The 20763-nt window shown below is 34.2% G+C and overlaps 1 protein-coding gene across 6 annotated transcripts in view; it reads left to right on the top strand.

The window, feature by feature from the left end:
* MYCBP2 (MYC binding protein 2) overlaps positions 1–20763 on the top strand; it is a 283903-nt gene that overhangs the window by 53824 nt on the left and 209316 nt on the right. For all 6 annotated transcript variants that reach the window (XM_047080835.1, XM_047080826.1, XM_047080807.1 and 3 more), the window contains exons 5-13: positions 220–416; positions 8829–9071; positions 9269–9340; positions 10729–10825; positions 14732–14805; positions 14939–15077; positions 16625–16701; positions 17802–18006; positions 19448–19612. In XM_047080835.1, coding sequence (XP_046936791.1) covers positions 220–416; positions 8829–9071; positions 9269–9340; positions 10729–10825; positions 14732–14805; positions 14939–15077; positions 16625–16701; positions 17802–18006; positions 19448–19612 — 1269 coding nt within the window. The remainder of the gene's footprint in view (positions 1–219; positions 417–8828; positions 9072–9268; positions 9341–10728; positions 10826–14731; positions 14806–14938; positions 15078–16624; positions 16702–17801; positions 18007–19447; positions 19613–20763) is intronic.

Genomic DNA, 20763 nt, shown 5'->3' with positions numbered 1-20763 from the left:
TTTACAAAAGTGAAGAGTTGAACTAAGTGTTCTCTGAGGTCCTTTGTATATAAATATTCTAACTTTGGGGGGGGGAAGGGTAACTAAAAAGGAACTAATACAAAGTAAGTGTTCTAGCTGCCTTAAATATGTTTTTTATAATGAGGCAAGTTATAAATAAATACACATTTAATGTTCTGTATGTTGAATGAATATAACTGAGTTCTATTTTATTCACAGAGGCTCTCTTCCAGCTCCTTTTGGAAATCACTGTTCGAAGTACTGGAATGAATGACAGCACAGGACAGTCTCTGACAGCACTTTCCTGTGCTTGCCTCTTTAGTCTGGTGGCTTCTTGGGGAGAAACAGGAAGGACACTTCAGGCCATCTCTGCTATCCTCACCAACAATGGCAGCCATGCTTGCCAAACTATACAGGTATTTCATTTATAGCTGCTTAGAAGGTACAAGATGCCAGGTTGGAATTTCACCTTAATTTCTGTCAGTAGGAATCCTCTGGTTTTGCTCACTCATTATAGTGATTTGATCTATCCAAGGTTGATGTGTGAATAATCCACAGTATATAAAGGTAATAAAATGAAATTTGGCAAAAAACTGTTTAACTTTTAAGCTGGGCTTTGTATCAACACTCCAGCCACCTCTTCTTTTGCATTCCCTGTTCTCTGCCCTCCCCTACCTCCCATCTTTCCCTAGTTTTTAAGTATGGAATTTTCAAGTATGCTCAGTGTCCCAATCCCTGCACTGTTCGAGAATCAAATGTGGTTTCTTATGGATTGATTTGTTTCTGAGCTTCTTCAGCTTTGCATATAACATTTTAAGCTTTTAATGTCTGATTGTGGAAGAAACTCTTTATTGTTGTTAGTAGTGGGAAATAGAATTCTCCTTATGGGCAAACTTGATTTAATTCCTTTGGATTGTTCTAGAATATTGAGTAAGAAGTTACAGTTTTAGGTCTCTGTTATGTGCTCTTCACTGGCCCCTTGGGCAACATCCAGAACAGATGGAAGGACTAGTTCAATCCTGTTATTAGCAGACCAAGATAGCAAAAAGGGTATATGGGTCATTTTCTTGAACTTAATTCAGCAATGTTGAACTCTCCTTGTCAAACATGAGCGATCCCCTTATTCTAGATTTCTATTCTAGATTCTATTCTAGATTTTCCTCTTTCTGCCCTGCCTGAAATCTTCTTTTCCCTTTTTATGATCCTTAATATTTTGAATTTCCTATAATGCAGTGTTTTTCAGAACTGTGTTCTGCAGTGGTACTTTGAGGTTTGGCAAAATTTTAATTTAAACACATGCTTAAAATACACAAATAATGCTTAATTTTAATGAAATAACACATTTACATATCATATACCAAATTTTAAAAAATATAGTGACCATAAAAACATGAGCTTATTAGACACTGTGTGATTTTTTTCTTGTGTAGACTCCTTTCAGCGGATATGAGGTGAGATCTAAATGATGAGTTGAAAGTAGCCAGTCCAAAGGGAGCAAGTGTTACCGCTGGGGATGTGGAGGGAGAAATTTTCTTGGTATCCACATGCTAATGCATGGAGGTTAAGATTAAGAGTAGAATACTGAAGTCTGAAAGAAGTTTAGTATAGTTCTAGTATAGAGAGCTTTCAGCTAACAGAGACAGGACTTGCATGTTTATCTGTCTGATTGCAATATGCTTAAGCACTAGGCTGTGCACAATTACTAGATCCCCTGAATCAATAGCTGACGTTCCCTGGACCTGCCCTGTCACTACATTCCCATCACCAGCCCAAACACCATGTTAAAGCCTATTATCTTAACATTATCTTTTTTTAAGTTTATTTATTTTTGAGAGAGAGAGAGAGAGAGGGAGAGGGAGGGAGGGAGACAGAACAAGCCGGGTAGGGCAGAGAGAGGGAAATACGGAATCTGAAGCAGGCTGCAGGCTCTGAGCTGTCAGCCCAGAGCCTGATGCGGGGATTGAACCCACAAGCCATGAGATCATGACCTGAGCCAGAGTTGGACGTTTCACCCACTGAGCCACCCAGGCACCCCTGTCTTATACGGTGTTCTTCATGACTTTGCCTCATTCCACCTACTAACTTCAGTTCACAAAATTCTCTTGGCCAGGCTATGGGTGGAGGGAGAAAACTCTTCCCGGAGAATGTGTAACTCTAACATCGCAAATTGTTTTGGGATTCAAATGCATATTAGCTGTCTTTTTCCAAAGATATTAAGCTGAGATTTTAAAGTAGGGTAGGGATGATAGTACAATGAACTACCATATTGAAGGAGACTTAAAATCTTTTTTTGGAGGAATGAACTCCAGGCTTTAAAGGCACATCTGAGCTTACAAACAAAAACAACATAGAAAAAAAAGGCACCATTATTGAGAGTTAGTAGAAACAAATATGGCAGAATCAGTCCTGCCTAGTCTATATATATTGAAATTATTTGATATAGACCATCAAACGTGTGTGTATGTATAATGTTTAAATTAATAAAAGAAGGTATCACAAGTACAATTAAGGAATAAGAATGTAAATGTAAAAAGTAATCATATCAGAAAATGAACCAAATTCAACTCCTGGAAATAAAAAAACCAAATAATTACAATCTGAAATTTAAAGGCTGAGTTAACCATTGGGTATAAAAAGGGAAAAAAATTATTCAGAATGCAACACAGAGAGACAGAGAAAATATGGAAGACACAATAGGAAACATGAATAGAGAATGACAAAACATAATGTATCAATACAATTTGAGTTCCACAAGGGCAATAATGCATTATGGAGAGGCAGTAGTTGAAATAATGGGCAAAATTTTCCAAAATTGGTAAATGACATGGAATCCTCAGATTAAGGAAGTCTAGTTTATCAGAATAAATTCCCTAGGCCCTGCCACAGTGTTGGTGAGAGAAAATCAAACAGAAAAAAACAGTGTATCTGAGACTTTTTATTATAGCACTGGATTATCTTAAAACTTTAGTACCCTTTTAGAAAGCATGAAAGAAATAGAGTTACGTTGAAGAAACATGTTAAGTTTTTGCTCCTTCCCTAGTTTCAACTTAGGTTATAATAAAGGAATTTTTTTTAATATACACTTTTAAGAATGGGACACATTTTTGGTAGAGAGCAGTTGGAGAAAGCTTGAATTTAAGTTCCTTAAGAGGCAAATGCCCATAGAAAGTAAGTTGATTTTCTTGGAGTTGGATGTAATAGGAACTTGGAAAGTGGTGGTCAGGGCAAGAGCTAAAAATTGATTGGAAATCTGTATTATGAAAGGTAGAGAACCCCAGGGCCCTTGCTTTGCCCTTCCCAGCCAAGCAACTGTCCTTCTGTCATACACCAAAGAGATACGTTTACTGTCTAAAGAAATTGAGTCGGAGAAGCCAGGGGAAAGCAGACACAGTTGCAAGTGGAATTAGGAACTAGGCTGAAAATGGAGATTAAGTGAAAGTGTTTGTATTAATGATGAAATTTCCTTATCCTCACTGAGTTTCCAGAACACTGGCCATGAGGCGACTTACAGCTTCTAGGAAAAAGACTGGCAGATTCTTCTTTGGAGAAGGAATGAGAAAAGACCCACAGATGCAGATATTTGAGGGGTCCTCCAATACCCTGTCCATTCACACCGAGCTTCCTACCAGATTTTTAGTAGTTTACTCTTAAAAATAAGTGTACAACCAGATTATTTGGTTTTTGGATGTTGAGTTTGGTAAGTTCTTTATAGATTTTAGATATTAACCCCTTATCCAATATGTCATTTGCAGATATCTTCTCCCATTCTGGAGGTTGCCTTTTAGTTTTGTTGATTGTTTCCTTTGCTGTGCAGAAGCTTTTTATCTTGATGAAGTTCCAATAGTTCATGTTTGCTTTTGTTTCCCTTGATGTAGATGTGTCTAGTAGGAAGTTGCTATGGTTGAGGTCAAAGAGATTGCTGTCTGTGTTTTTCTCTAGGAGTTTGATGGCTTTCTGTCTCACATTTAGGTCTTTCATCCATTTTTAATTTATTTTTGTGTATGGTGTAAGAAGTGGTCCAGTTTCATTCTTCTGCATGTTGCTGTCCAGTTTTCCCAACACCACTTGTTGAAGAGATTGTCTTTATTCCACTGGATATTCTTTCCTGCTTTGTTGAATATTACTTGACCATATAGCTGTCGGTCCATTTCTGGGTTTTCTATTCTGTTCTGTGTCTGTTTTTGTGCTATACCATACTGTCTTGATGACTACAGCTTTGTAATATAGCTTGAAGTCCAGAATTGTGATGCCTCCAGCTTTACTTTCCTTTTTCAAGATTGCTTTGGCTATTTGGAGACTTTTGTGGTTCCATATAAATTTTAGGATTCCATGTTCAAGCTCCATGAAGAATGCTGGTAGTATTTTAATAGGGATTACAGTAAATGTGTAGATTGCCTTGGGTAATATAGACATTTTAACAATATTTGCTGTTCTAATCCATAAGCATGGAATGTTTTTCCATTTCTATGTGTCATCTTCAATTTCTTTCATAAGTGTTTTGTAGTTTTCAGAATACAGATCTTTTACCTCTTTGGTTAGGTTATTCCTAGGTATCTTATGGTTTTTGGTGCAATTATAAATGAGATCGATTTCCTTGATTTTTCTTTCTGCTGCTTCATTATTGGTATATAGAAATGCAACAGGTTTCTGTACATTGATTTTGTATTCTGTGACTTTGCTGAATTCATATATCTGTCTAGCAATTTTTTGGTGGAGTCTTCCAGATTTTCTACATAGAGTATCATGTCATCTGCGAATAGTGAAAGTTTGACTTCTTCCTTGCCGATTTGGATGACTTTTGTTTCTTTTTGTTGTCTGATTGCTAAAGCTAGGACTTCTAGTACAATGTTATATAACAATGGTGAGAGTGGGCATCCCTGTCTTATTCCTGACCTTAGAGGAAAAGCTTTCAGTTTTCCCCCTTTGAGAGTGATATTAGCTGTGGGTCTTTCATATATGGCCTTTATGATGTTGAGGTATGTTCCCTCTATCCCTACTTTGTTTTTATCAGGAATGGATGCTGTACTTTGTCAAACTTAAACTTTTAGCTTGTTGGATTTGATTTGCTAGTATCTTGTTGAGAATTTTTGTATCCATGTTCATCAGGGATATTGGCTTGTAATTCTCCTTTTTAGTGGGGTCTTTGTATGGCTTTGGAATCAAGGCAATGCTGGCTTCATAGAATGAATTTGCACCCAAAAAACACATAATCCAGTTCAGAAATGGGCAAAAAACATGAATAGACATTTTTCCAAAGAAGACATACAATTGGCTAACAGAGACATGAAAAGATGCTCAATATCATTCATCGTTAGGGAAATACAAATCAAAACTACAGTGAGTTACCACCTGACACCTGTCAGAATGGCTAAAATTAACCACAGAGGAAACGACAGGTTTTGGTGAGGATGTGGAGAAAGGGGAACCCTCTTGAACTGTTGGTAGGGATGCAAACTAGTGCAGCCACTATGGAAGACAGTATGAATGTTCCTCAAAAAGTTAAAAATAGAAGTACCCTGCAATCTAGCAAATGCACTGCTGGGTATTTATCCAAAGGATACAAAAATACTGATTCAGAGGGGCACATGCACCCCAATGTTTATAGTAGTATTATCTACAATAACCTAATTGTGGAAAGAGCCCAAATGTCCATCAATTGATGAATGGATAAAGAAGATATGGTATATATGTACAATGGAATATTACTCAGCCATCAAGAAGAATAAAATATTGGGGCACCTGGGTGGCTCAATCAGTTGAGCGCCGACTTTCAGTTTTCGACTCAAGTCATGATCTCATAGTTTCTTGAGTTTGAGCCCTACACTGGGCTCTGTGCTGATGGTGTGAAGCCTGCTTGGCATTATTTCTCCCTCTCTTTCTGCCCCTCCCCAGCTCATGCTGTCTCTCACAAAATAAATAAATAAAAACTTAAAAAAAGAAAAAGAATGAAATCTTGCTATTTGCAATGACATGGATGGAGCTAGAGTGTATTATGCTAAGTGAAAAAAGTCAGAAAGACAAATACCATATGATTTCACTCACCTGTGGAATTTTCAGAAACAAAACAGATGAACATAGGGAAAGATGAATATAGGAAAGAAAAAAGAGAGAGGGAGGCAAACCATAAAATAAACTCTTAACTGTAGAGAACAAACTGAGGGTTGATGGAGGGAGGTGGGTGGGAGATGGGCTAAATGGGTGATTGGTATTAAGGAGGGCACTTGTGATGAGGACTGGGTGTTATATGCAAGTGATCATTCACTAAATTCTACTCCTAAAACTAATATTACACTGTATGTTAGCTAACTAAAATTGAAATAAAAGCTTGAAATATTAAAAAAAGATAACAAAAAAATAAAATACAACAAAAAAAGCATACAACCAAGTATCACTAGGCTAACATGAAAAACAGAGATTCCCTAAATCAATAATGATAATGATAATAAAAGAAACTTTGAATAAAAAGAATATAGTGACAGAAGAAACTCTAAGAAGACTGTAATTAATATTTTGATGAAGGATAAGAGAATATTGTTTACATTAAACATCAGTATTCTGTTTTTTAAGCTCATAGAACAAGAAAAAATTTTATAAGTTAAGACAACAGCAATAAAATCAGTAGAAGGGTTAGAAGATCAGTTTGAAGCAGTCTCCAGAAAATAGAAAAAAGAGAAAGAAAATAGGTGACATAAAATAAAATTGGATCTAACCAGGAAATACAATCCCTCACAGGTATTCAAACAGAGAAGAGGAAATAAATTACTTAAGAAATCTTACAAGGAAAATTCATGTGCCTCAAAGATATACGTCTTCAGATTGACAGAATACATACTGAGTGCCCAACATTCATTATGAAAAAAGAATCAAACTAGGATACAACTTTGTAAATCAGAACACTGTTAATTAACAGACTGTAAAGTTTCCAGAGAGCAAAGACAGATTATGAACAAATATCAAACAGAATGGCATTAGACTGGTTCAAAGCAGCACTGGCATAGAAAATAACAGTGCCTTCAGAGTTCTCAGAGAAAATGATGTTCACCATACCTAGTTCAACTAGCAGTCATGTTTGAGGGACGATGAAGATGGCTTTTGAACATGCATGATATTGAACAATTTTAACTTCCACGCCTGCCTCTTCTTTAGTTTAGACCAGAACAAGGTTTTATGAGGGGTATTGCCAAGCGAAAGAAGTAGAAATGATGTTTGACTTTCTTGAAAGGTGTATGGGGAACCCTTAAGGGAAGGTGTAGAGAAAACTTAGCAAATGCAAAAATAGGACAATTGTTGACTTAATGAAAAAAAAATTACACAAGGAAGGAAATGTAATATACAATTTGGCTCATGAGCCATGATTACACAATCATAATAAGTGACCTTTGAATACTAATTTAACCAGAAATTATTATATATAGCTCAATTTTGAGGATTTGGGGAGGGAGGAGAGCATCATTGTTCATAATAGACACCAACAGAAAGTATCTGAAACAAACAAAAATATTAACAGTGGAAGCTTTGGCATATTATATAGTAATATGGATATCAATTCTAGATAAAATAGCCATAAGTTTAATATAGCTACTTCTAGTGAAAGAATTTGTAGTATTCAACTATGTATATATTATATACATAAATCTATTATATATATAAGTATATATAGTGTAAATTACATATCTTGGCTGAGTCAGAGGCCTTAGAACTGGAAGAAGAGGAGACTGTATGAACAGCGGGTCACTTATTCCTATGAAAGCTCTACCCTCTACAAAGTGCTGTCCAATGGAAATATAATGTAGTCTATGTATGTAATTAAAATCTTTTTATTAGCCACATTAAAAAGGTAAAAAGAAATAGGTGTGGTTAAATGTGTATGTATTAATGATGTATTTCACTCAACTCAGTATATCTAAAAAATAATTTCAACATGTAATCAATATAATATTAAGATTCTGTACTCTTGTTTTTATGCTAAGTCTTCAAAATCCAGTGGGTATTTTGTATTTAAAGCACTAACCACATTTCAGGAGCTCAGTAGTCAGTCACATGTGGCTAATGGCTGCTATATTGGACAGTGCGGCTTGGCTGTATTGTTGGATGTGGTAAAAGAGGGACAAAAGGTGAGGAACAGAATTTCCTCTGCTGGCAGAGTGCTGGTCCCACGCTGGTGAGTGTTGAGGACTCATTTAATGTGACAGATATTTATAGCAGGTCTTTGATGAATATTGGATAAATGAGTGCTGAATGAATACACAATTAACAAATGATTTTTCATATTATGGAATATTGTTGATGTTGATGGGTATTAGTCATAATGGAGAAGCAAAGTGGAAGAGAAATATTGGAAATTTTGTTTCATCTGTAGAAGCCACACCATTCTCTTATGCTTAAATTTGTGCTTCGTATCATGAAGCATATTAGTAATTATGCATAACATATAAAATATTTTGGCTTATGTGTATTCTAATACGGTATAATTTTATTTTATCCAGTATTCGTACTTTTTACTAATCTAGTATGTTTCCGTCCACAAAACTTGAAATCATAGGCAGTACTGGTTATTGAGTGTTTTGGAGAAAGATGCAATATTTCAGTGTTTTGAGCCAAACTGTCAGTTAATAATCTTTGGATTTGACATTTTTATTTTGGGCTGCTTGAAATTTGCTTCTTACAATAAACTTCTAGTTAGTACTTTTTACTGATGTGCCAAACCATGATAATTCTGAGCAATTTATTTTCTCATAAATGATGACATATTACTGAAGTATCTTTATTTTGTCTGTGTTTGGGACATTTAAACATGCTTTTTTATTTGTTTCTTGTCTTTTAAATAGGTGCCAATGATACTAAATTCACTACAGAGAAGTGTACAGGCAGTGTTGGTGGGAAAAATTCAAATTCAGGACTGGTTTAGCAATGGCATTAAGAAAGCAGCTTTAATGCACAAGTGGCCATTAAAGGAAATATGCGTTGATGAAGATGATCAGTGTCTACTTCAGAATGATGGATTTTTTCTTTATCTGTTATGCAAGGATGGATTATACAAAATAGGCTCTGGATACAGTGGAACAGTTAGGGTAATGTGATTCCTTACAGTTCTTAATTCTAGCAGAAGTTATCCCTAATTGTGTTTTGTTTTCAGCTTCGTTTTTACAGTACTATTTAATTTTGATGTAATCATAATGGAAACGCAAGTATAAAATGTCATCTGTTTGTTATTTTTCATTGATTATTAATTATGCAACTGTTGATGGGCTTTTTTGTTACTTTGCAGGGCCATATATATAATTCTACATCTCGCATCAGAAACAGAAAAGAAAAAAAGTCTTGGTTAGGGTATGCTCAGGTAGGAGAATATCCACAATAAACCACACTTTTCTTTCTTATAGAGCATGTGGCTTGTACTTGTTTGATCAGTAAATAATGTGACTTCTGTTTAAACCAATATGGTATATTTTTACTAATGTGGCTAATAACAATGATACAGTGTAGTATAGAGAACATTGGCTTAGAATTCATGAGAGGTTTACTTTTAGTTCTGACCGTGATCTTTACTAGCTGTGTGACTTTGGACAACTCAGTTAACTTATTTGATCCCCTGTTATTTAGCCAAATTTTGTGAATCTCTAGATAAGAATGGAGACCACCATTACCATTAGTAAATATGAATTGGGAATGTATCCATGATGTGAGTCCAAATTAGAATTTCTTGCCACAAGACCCTCCACTTTAAGCCTAGATCAGTACCTTCCAGGGAACAGTGTGTGGTCTGCCCAGGGCATAGTTACCTGTATGGAGGATCATGCAAAGTATCCCCAAAGAGAAAAGTGGTAGGCCCATGTTGCTTTCTTAATGCTGTGATCTCATCACCTGACTAATGTGGCCAAATGGGTGTCAGCAATCAGACACACTACTACACTCTCCACCTCCCATGAAGAGAAGCGAATGAAGGATGGAAAAGGGCCAGAAGTGTTTATTTCCATACTCTTCCTTCCTGAGAGGTAAAATACAAGCTCCCTTGTGGAAGGATGTCGAATAAATATGTCCCCGCATACCTGTCTTGCTCAGCTCAGAGCTTGTTGTCATCATCAGATTATAAGATATATTTGAAAGGATTTTGAAAATTAAAGAAATTGTTGTTATATGAAAAATAATTGTGCTAGATCAACTATTGGGGAGATTTTGAAATTAAATTTTAAATGTCAAATTAATTTCTCAGCGATTGTCTTTTAAAACTTAACATGGTTCAAAACATCAAATTGTTATTTGCCACTATAGTATGTTATAAAGAATAAGGACGTGGAAGTATGTTCAGTGACATATCATTCCATCTCAAACCACTACTCTATTCATTTCTTAATATTAACCTAAATATTTCAGCTATATTTCCTTAAAATATTTCTTAAAGTGACAGTAGTCATTTCTATTATTTACTTGGCAAATGATAAAATAATTTTGAGCAAGATGTCTGTACTGGCCTGTGTGGTGTATCTCATATATGTATCTGAGAATGTAATAGGTTAAATTGATACTCAGTGGTATACGATTCCTCCTCTTATTAAAGCACACCTCAGATACTTGTATTTTTAATATTTAATCTGTTGTAGACATGAAATTTGACATATTATCATACCTCAGAAAACTATACAGACCTGTATGACTATTGTTTCTGCTAAATAGCTAATGAAAAGATATTTGTACACATAACACAGCAAAATATTTTGTTGTTTACAGGGTTATTTATTGTATAGAGATGTGAATAACCACAGCATGACAGCCATAAGAATAAGCCCTGAAACACTGGAACAGGATGGTACTGTGATATTACCAGGTATGTTATTCAACTAGTCATTTGTTTTCTTTACAGGTAAATTTTAAGAGATGTGCATGTTGGGCCTTTGGACCTATAAACAATGATTAGCAAGGGATAGTACTTGCTTATAAATAGGTTGAGAAAAATCTTGACATACAAAAATGTTATAGTGTGTATAAAGTTAATGCATGTGAGGAAAACAGACATCAGAAATATAGCATAAATCGTTTTAGTGTTTGTTTTCAAATCACTGCCCATCTGCAGCCTGGTCCTTCACCCTCACCACCAAGACTAATTCAGCTGCTGAATAAGGGGGTGAGGTTACTTTGTTGCTCCTAATAAAACCATGACTCTGGCTCTTATAAAACTTGGTATGAAGAACTCTCTGTTAATTTTTATTTTTACTTTAATAGCAGTACACTTTGGGTTTTCCTCTTCATATGAAAGGGTTTTCAGAGACAGATTTTAGAATGGATCAGGAATTTTTTTAATTCCATCATTTATACTTTTTAATAATACTCTGGTAAGGCACATTGGACACATTTCATTTTGCTTTAATTTTGAAGTTGCACATACGCATTTATCTCTTAAATCACTGTACTTTCTAAATTCTGGGGCAGTGGATCTTAAATTTTGTAGAACACTGGGCAAATGCATGATATCCATTTTAAAATCTTTGAATTTGCATATACCTTTAATGCATAGTGAGGAAGTTTGTTTATATTAAAATCTTAAATGTTTAATGTGTCTATCAGTAATTTCATGAAGAGCAGCAGTACTACTTTTAGGCACTTGACCATCTGAAAATGATTGAGAACTACTTCCGAAGAATACATTGGGAAGGATAATTGCTCCCAAGCTGCTTAATTTTTTAAAGATTCCTTCGACTTCATCAAACATTTATTCAGATGTTGCTATGCATATATATATATATCCAAATTAGTGTACATGACACCATGTTAAGGTAAATGCCACATTTCATGTGTGTTTCAACAAATAAAGTACTTTGGAAAACATAACTTATTAGAGCTATTTTGTAAATCACTGTTTACAGATATATCTACAGGTTTTTTTAAATCACTGCAAGTCCTGGGCCATGCCTCTGGTGATGATGATGATGATGATAATAATTTTAAAATGATTACATGTACCCCCTTATATATACATGTATTAAAAAGAATAATATTTATTGTATAAGTATATATAAGGAAAAAATAAAAACTAATTGTAACCCCACTTCTCATGTATAAACACTATCAGCATATTGGTAAATATCCTATCTTTTTCCTATGTTTAGATGGGCATTGTTGTGGAAAAAAAAAAAAAAGAAGAGATCATATGCTGCCTAATGCTTTTTTTGGACCTGTCCCTTTCACTTAATGTTCTGCGTATAGTTCCGATATCATTTTAATGTTACAAAATACATTCAAATGGAAGTTCCTCCTAGTTTTTTACCATATGTTATACTGTAATGAGCATCCCTGTTGCTCTTTGTGTGTGTCATTTTAGGATAATGTCTTGGAAGAAAAATTTTAAACACTCACCCCCACCATGCACACACCAACAGGTAGATACTAATATAAAAGATTTGCTTCTGAGAAACCCTGATCAGTTAACAGAGATTGTGACTGAGAAGATTATTTGAAAATGGCTTATGTATAGCTGTTTTATTTATGATGAAAATATGATAAGAATTGACTTGTTGTTTTTGTTCAGTTTAAATCCCTCTACATCATTTAACATATGAAATACAACTTTTAACAGTACAAGTGTGGCTTTCTTTGTTTCATGAATACGTGCCATATTCAAGGTGAAGAATGAACCAAACTTTGGGAGGACAGTCCCGTGTTGTATGTCTTCCCAACTGGCAGATGTTGCTTGATATTTTCCTGTAGATGCTGTCTTATAACATTACATGCTGGATAAAGAAAGGATAAAGAGAAAATCTTTTTGAAATCATGCAGCAGGAAGACTTGCGCTCAAGCCCGAAGATACCCGGAAGATACCCATCATCATTTTTCCATTTCTTTGACCTGGTCTGCAATTTCTTCAATAGCACTCCTTTTTTTTTTTTTTTTTTTTCGTTTTCCCCCTAACTAGGGGCAACTCTATAGTTTTCACATCAAGAAGCACAAGTAAATTGTCAGGTTTATAGATGGTAATGAATACCATATTTAAAATTGACATAAATCTGGGAATTCCTTGAGCTTCATGTTTCAACTTGTCTTATAGTTTAGCTTGTAAATAAGTTATTTTCAACCTGGCAATGATGAACTTAGAACATACTTTTTTCTGTTAATAATCATTTTAGCCTTTATATGTTGACATATCTTTTATATTGTATCCTATGTCATTTACTCTCCATGTCTGGTGACAGATTGCCTCAGATCATGAGAATTTTTGCTACTCTTCTTGCGCCACTTCACTCCTCACCCCTGCATTTATCTGAAATTATAATGAGTTTTTCTTCTTTGCTTTTTAGTTTAAAATCTTACTGCTTAGAGCTTGGGAAGCATCTTTCTTGCGCCTCTTTGTATTCTGTACAGTGGACTAGGAACTCTTTCTTTCGATTTCTCCTCTCTTTGATTACCAAGTCTCTTGGGCTACCAGTGGGCCTTGTCTCCCAGTTTCTATTTCCAGTTTGTGATCACTGAATTCTCTATTTGGTAAGGGTCTGCCTGTGTTTTGCATATTTATAATAAGGAAGTATGCTAGTATGAAGCTCCTGGGCAAAGATATGGAGTAATCCAGCTTATTTGGGTGGGCTCCATTACTGCATTCCAAAACCAGAATTTTACGTTTTGTTGATTCAGGTGCAAATAGAAATGAAATATTATTTTGGTATTGTAATTAATGGAGAGATTCATCCTAGTTCTCTGCAGTTATTTTGAGAAGTGTGTGTGCTTTTATACTTGCTTGCTGAACATTTGTTTTTCCAAAAGGATACAGTTTATATTTAGATGTTGATTTTGCTTGTAGTTTCATGTTGTTCAGTAGCAATCACTAACACATGTTCCAGTGGTCCTTCTGTAATACTGGTATCCCTTGTTACAATGGCATTTGTGCATTATTTTGATCAAAGTAGATAGTGCACTGTTCCACAGAGATACATACCGTATTGATAAAACACAATATTCCAGCCAAAATATGTGAGTGCTTTCAGACAAAAGAAATACATAAACCTAAGTGTGTTTGTTGTACAAAGCAGATGAACATTTAAAATGTATAGCATGCTGTGGGCGCCTGGCTGGCTCATTCAGTACAACATGTGACTCCTGATCTTGGGGTCATGACGTGAGTTCAAGCTCCAGTTGGGCATTGAGCTTACTTTAAACACACACACACACACACACACACACACACACACACAAACAAATGTATACATAGCATGCTAAATGCTGAAAATGCTGGGAACAACCATTAAACTTCTAAGTGGAAATGGTATAACCAGTTCTGTTTGATAAAGCAAGGGATATCTGTAGCTGGATGCCATAGACCTCAAATGCAGAAGCTTTAGGTCTATCTGTATTTTTCTGTGACACTAATGACTGTGATGTATGTCTGAAGGTAGAGTGTTGCCTACGTTGCATGTATTGAAATGATTATAACCAACATTATAGTTTGTTCATCATGGTGCATGTTTATTATCAGACTACATCTAATACTAATTCATTTTGAAATTAGGTGGGCTTTCAGGTCCTTGATTATGGAAGATTTATAAATGTAAGCACAAAATGTAATAATAGTTGAATTACTTAGTTTCTGCTAATTTGTAATTCTTTATTAAAAAGCACAGTATCCCTTTAAGTTTAAGTTTATCCTTATTGCCTGGAGAACTCTCATTCTGACTTCAACAGAGGAGTAAAGTCATTTTGTGAGCTATTTATTTATATTGTAATATAATTACTTTTTCCTCTTGTACAGATTGCCATACTGAAGGTCAAAATATTTTATTCACTGATGGAGAATATATTAATCAGATCGCTGCTTCAAGAGATGTAAGTACTCTGAATCATGAATAGCTGGTGTAAATGGAATCCCTTTCTCATAAATTATTTGATATTAATTAGTATAAAGCCTTGGAAGACCAGTTTATGCAACATAATACTCTGAGTGTTTTCTTTCTTTTAGGATGGCTTTGTTGTCAGAATTTTTGCCACAAGCACTGAACCTGTGCTACAACAAGAATTACAACTTAAACTGGCCAGAAAATGTTTACATGCCTGTGGAATCTCACTATTTGATCTGGAAAAAGACTTGCATATTATAAGTAAGATAGTCAAATAAGCCTTTCTCCCATATTTAAGTTTTCAGATTCTTTATTCTTTTGAAAACTAGTACAGTGTTTTAAGCATTGTGTGTTATATTTTGGCAGTTACTTTGCTGTTACTATAAAGCAACTTATGAATTAGTATGCATAAGTAACTAGGAAATATGGTCTTTAAACAGAGTGTGTTATATGAACACCATTTGAAGAAAGTGACTAATGATTTTCCGTTTTCATTTTAAATAGAGCAAATGAAAATAAACTTACATTTGATAAGAATTATAGGCAGCACTTAGGGACATCCTTAATTTATATGTTCTATCTTTATTCAATTATTTAAAATTTTGAAAACTTGCGCTGTAAATATTACTACATTAATATACATAGTTCCCTCATTGAAACCTTTGATTGTTAATTTGAACAGATTTTTAGGACAGCCATAGAATGATCCCGTAGATTGTGACAATGGTAATTGGCCTAAAACACTGATTAATAATCTTTCATTTGGATGCAGAAATAGGGACAGCCACAGAATATTTCTTAGTATACATCCTCCTGCAGTGTCCTAGTAGTAATTAGGATCCTGTTTCCCAGGAGGCTCTCAATTTTGGTTTGCCGTGCTGTTCCAGGTTTAATAGTGCCATTTCTAACGTGCAGGATTCTTTGCAAGACCCACCTTTTTTGACTATTATCTCATTAAGTTTAACTTGACATGAGTGATATGCTTTGCCTATTTTATTTAATTATGTAGTGTTTTTATAATTTTTCCATAGAAAGTACTGAATTGAAATTGTAGTTTTTAAATTTAAAAAGCTCATAAACTAGTAGTTTATATTAGACAAAATCATAAAATATACCATATGTAATTATTTACTCATAGTTTTAGAATTTGAAAATATGCATAAGGGTCTTTGTTATGTATGCACACATATGTATCCAAATTCATGGAGTAGCCACATGAAATGTTCTTCTGTAGAAAAGAGCATGGAACAAAGAATCTAATATACCTTAATTCAGATATCTGCACGACATTGTTCAAGCCCAATGACTCTGTGTCTGGACTAACCTCATCGAGTAAACCAGGCAGTATAGTTGTGAAAATTGAATGGGATAAGGTTCATGCACTATGTAATGCCTACTACCTGATAATAATGCTCAATAAAAATTTCTTAATTCATTAATTTAAGAAATATTGCTGACATTGGTTTTAAACATTTTTTTATGTTTAAAAGATTAATTTGGCACTAGTTTGGAACAAGTTAAAAATTTATGGTAATTTTATCTTTCCTTGGAGTACTGTACATAGTGTTAATTTTTTTTTAAGTCAGGAATATGGCATATTTTGTCATCCTTGTTTTTTCTTTTTTTTTAATTGAAGTGTAGTTGACACACAATGTTACATTAGTTTCATAGTGATTCAACAAGTTTATCGTCATCCTTGTTTTTGAATGGTACTGAGTTGATGTTTCAATAACTCAAAATAGTGCAAAATTATGATTTACATTGTTCATATTAAAATATAGTAATATTTATGAGTCTTGTATTATCAGGCACAGGATTTGATGAGGAGTCAGCAATTCTTGGTGCAGGGCGAGAGTTTGCACTAATGAAAACAGCAAATGGAAAGGTAAATTACTCTTTAGTATTAAAAATGAACATCCTGTGTTTTATGAGATAACCAATTGGTATAATCAGTTGATTAGTTTATTTACATAGACCACATGTTTAAACATAATTGAAATTTTGATTTTAAATTATTTTATGTTTTTTTAATATGGTGAAATTTTATTCATGTTGAAATAGTATAAAAGAAAATTGTGAGATACAAGAGTATAAAACTTTATAAAATATTACATTTTTACAGATATTTTAATTATGGAGCTTTTAATTCTTTGAGTGGGAATGAATTCATATTTTGAGTTTATTTTGATGAACACATTTATTGCAAATTTCTATAAATGTTCAGAAATATAAAGACTACAATTTGGGGAAAGTAGGAGCAAATATAAGTGACAGATTGTAGAGCTCAGTCTGTAGAGATAGAAGCTTCTTTCTTATCTCATGGGTGTGAGAATAAAGTGAGGTAATTACAAGAATTTTGAAAATTACAATGACTAGAGGAACCTGGGTGACTTACTCGGTTAAGCATCTGACTTTGGCCCAGGTCATGATCTCATGGCTCATGAGTTTGAGCCTTGGATCCTGCTTCAGATTCTGTGTCTCCCTCTCTCTCTGCCCCTCCCCCGCTCATGCTCTGTCTGTCTGTCTGTCTGTCTTTCTCAAAAATAAACATAAAATTTAAAAAAAAGAAAATTAAAATTACTAGGCAATTATGGTATATTAATATGTAGGGTTTTTTACATTAGGAAAACAAGTTGAGAATTTTATCCATTTCCTCCTCTTGTGAGGTTAGAGTATATTTGTGAAGTATATTTTTATTCATATCTATCAGGAGACTTATAATGGAAGATTATAGATACCTTGAATAGATACGAAAAAGCTATTATGAACTGGATCTTTAGAAAAATATGTATATTTCTTTCCTACTGATGGATCTCACTGAAGTATAAAAACAGTTTGGTTTCTTGTTATTTTTGTTTTTTAGTAAGATATGAAAGTCTTTTTTCTCTCATGTGAAACCTGGTACACTACCCCAAAAGGCACCATAATTCTCTGTCTCTCTCTTAATCCCTCTTTTTTTTTTTTTTTTTTTTTTTTATATATAAGATATATTATACTGGCAAGTACCAGAGTCTTGGAATCAAGCAAGGTGGTCCTTCAGCAGGAAAATGGGTTGAACTACCAATTACAAAATCTCCAAAGATTGTACACTTTTCAGTTGGACATGATGGTTCTCATGCCCTTTTAGTTGCAGAAGATGGAAGCATATTCTTTACAGGATCTGCTAGTAAAGGAGAAGATGGAGAGTCAAGTAAGTTGACTAAGAAACTGGACATTCGGTAAAAATATTGTGGAATTTATTAACATAAGGTATATCAATTTCAGTAGCCTTACCAGATTAACCTTACCAGATTAATAGATGATTTTACATTGTGGCATAATCGGTTAATAGTGTACTGTTCATTAAAGAACTGGGATTGCTGATTTCATTGTAGAGTTGATTTTCATAAATTTTTATATATACTTTTTGTATGTATATATTGCTATTCATCTGTTTTGCTCATTGGTGTTATTTTTAAAAACGTATTTATTACAATATATTATCTTAGGTCACCCAAAATTTTATAAGGAATATATATTTCAGAATGAAGTAAACCTTTTGTTGCCTTGTGTAGTAGCTTTAGTTATGGGTCACTATTCTTGGTGTTATTTCTCTGTAATTAAATCATTCCTAAACAATGAAAACAATTTTATCTCTTATCTTTCCTATATTTCTGTTCAGTCTTTCTCAAAGTGCCATTTTTCTCTTTTTGTAACTTCCCATATACTTTACATGTTTTAGCACAGTGGAGTAGCATCTTATGAGGATTAGGTTTGAATTCAACATCTAATGTAAAAATCATGTGTAAATAAAAGTTACTTGGGAAAAAAAACACATAACGTGTATTGCCATCTCAGAAACTTGAGCACAGCCAAGTTTCCTTCTAGCATTTGGAGGACCTTGTTCTTTCTTTGAGCATGAGATAGTGTAGTTGCTGTATACATGTATATGGGTCATGTTATATGAAAAAGTATAATGGTATTTTAAGTCCCAGAGTTGTGCCCAGCATAGCAATATGTTTTTATTCTGAAAGGCATCAAGAACTGGGATTGACCAAAGGAACAGAAGATTGATATTCCTTGTCTTTTGCTCATTTCAGGGATTTCGTTTTTGATATCAGAGGCTACTTGGATCATCATCCACATTTAAATTTATTTAGTCTTTCTCCATATATGTATTTCCCATCCACTAACTGGGTGCTTAAACATGTGTTCAACGAATGAGGAACTGATTTCACTTTCTAGGATCTAGCATAAGAAAGCATGTGAGGTAGAGTTTGAGAGAAAAGGGAATTTATATACATATATAGTTATATATGATGGTGAAATGGTGTTTTTATATATATATATGGAATATATATATATATGGAATAGTGTTAATAATGTGTAAATAGCTAATACAGAGATTGAGGTCCCAGAAGTTTGTTAGAAATTGGTGTTTCTCATTGGAAATTTTAACGTATAACAAAGAAAAGGATCTGACAGTGATAGCCTAAGTATTAATTAACCATATGAGGCTTGCAGGTTGACTCATTTTAATTGACATGTTGGGAATCCCAGGCCTTTGTGAAAATAAATAGTGTCATAAATGCATATATTTTTATTTATACATAGATGTCTTAAATTAATTTTGTTTTGTGTTATTTTTTAAGCTAAGAGCAGACGGCAATCAAAACCCTACAAACCTAAAAAGATAATTAAGATGGAAGGAAAGATTGTGGTGTACACAGCCTGCAATAATGGAAGTAGTTCTGTTATTTCTAAAGATGGAGAGCTATACATGTTTGGGAAAGATGCCATTTACTCTGACAGTTCAAGTAAGTTCAACTTAAATACATTTCACTTTTATACAAAGAAAGTCCAATACTAGACATTATATTGGAAAGATATGTCTAGGAAATTAACAGTTCTAGCATATTTTCTTTACTTTTTCCACATTTCTTTCAGCGACGGACCATAACTGCCTGTCCACCAAGCTGCGACACACTGTCAGTTCTCAATAAATATATACTGGATAAATGCACAAATTTTAATCGGTGTTAGCCAGCAGGATTTTAGCAAGCAATAGCTAGGCTAAATACTATTTTTAAACTATACAAGAGCCCACTCCCAAATTTTGATTCACTCTGTCAGTTGAGGCCAACTGAGGATCTAAGTATTACCACATTAAGGCAACTCACATATCGCTTGAGTAGAGTTCAACTTAATAATTAATTGCTAGAAATATTCAACACGTCATTTCCCCAGCATGAGACCATCACTTAAACTTCCAATCAGAAATTTTATTCTATTTTCCTTTTTTACGAAGAAGTTCACAGGCTTTACATATTCACCGCATATAAAATCCTGCCAAGTGGGCTGTCACAATCATACTCATTTCTTAAGGGCTAGAAAGAAAATCTAGCAACCAAATATGACAAATTTTTGCAATTAGAGTTTATAAATATAAAACTCTCTATTTGGCTAGTCCCACCCCACATATCCATTCATTACAGTAACTTTTGGTTTTTCAGTTACTCAGTCACATGGCAAGTAGTTCTTAAGACTCTACATGTACAAGACAACCGTGCTGGGAACTGGGGATATAATAGTAAATATAGGAGAGAGAGAATCCTTCCATAACTATCTAAATAGGGAGATAAGTAACTCATCAATGATAAATCAGTTACATTACCAAAATCATTTCCCCAGGGTACTACCAAGAACATGTCATGTGAGCATCTAAATGAGTGTAGGGAAAGCTTTCCAAAGTAGTAGCTAAGGTAGAGCTGCACTGGCCAAGCTCCATGATTAGCCCTGCCTAAAACTACTGGCACTGTTCCCAGCAATAAGACAGGAAGGATTCACAAAATGTTGTATTTGTTTTGAGGGTCTGAGAGACAGTTGGGCATTATGCAACTTAAATATTAGATAAGTGTGGTTTAATGGTTATGGATACGGACCTAGATCCTGGCACTGCCACTTTTTA

The sequence above is a fragment of the Lynx rufus genome, unplaced genomic scaffold (assembly GCF_022079265.1).
Source record: "Lynx rufus isolate CCGP_SWC_20201006 ecotype Redwood Valley unplaced genomic scaffold, mLynRuf1.p SCAF_1, whole genome shotgun sequence".
NCBI classification, from domain to species: domain Eukaryota; kingdom Metazoa; phylum Chordata; class Mammalia; order Carnivora; family Felidae; genus Lynx; species Lynx rufus.
The sequence above is the reverse complement of the archived record's forward strand: the minus strand, read 5'-3'. Positions and strand labels throughout refer to the sequence as shown.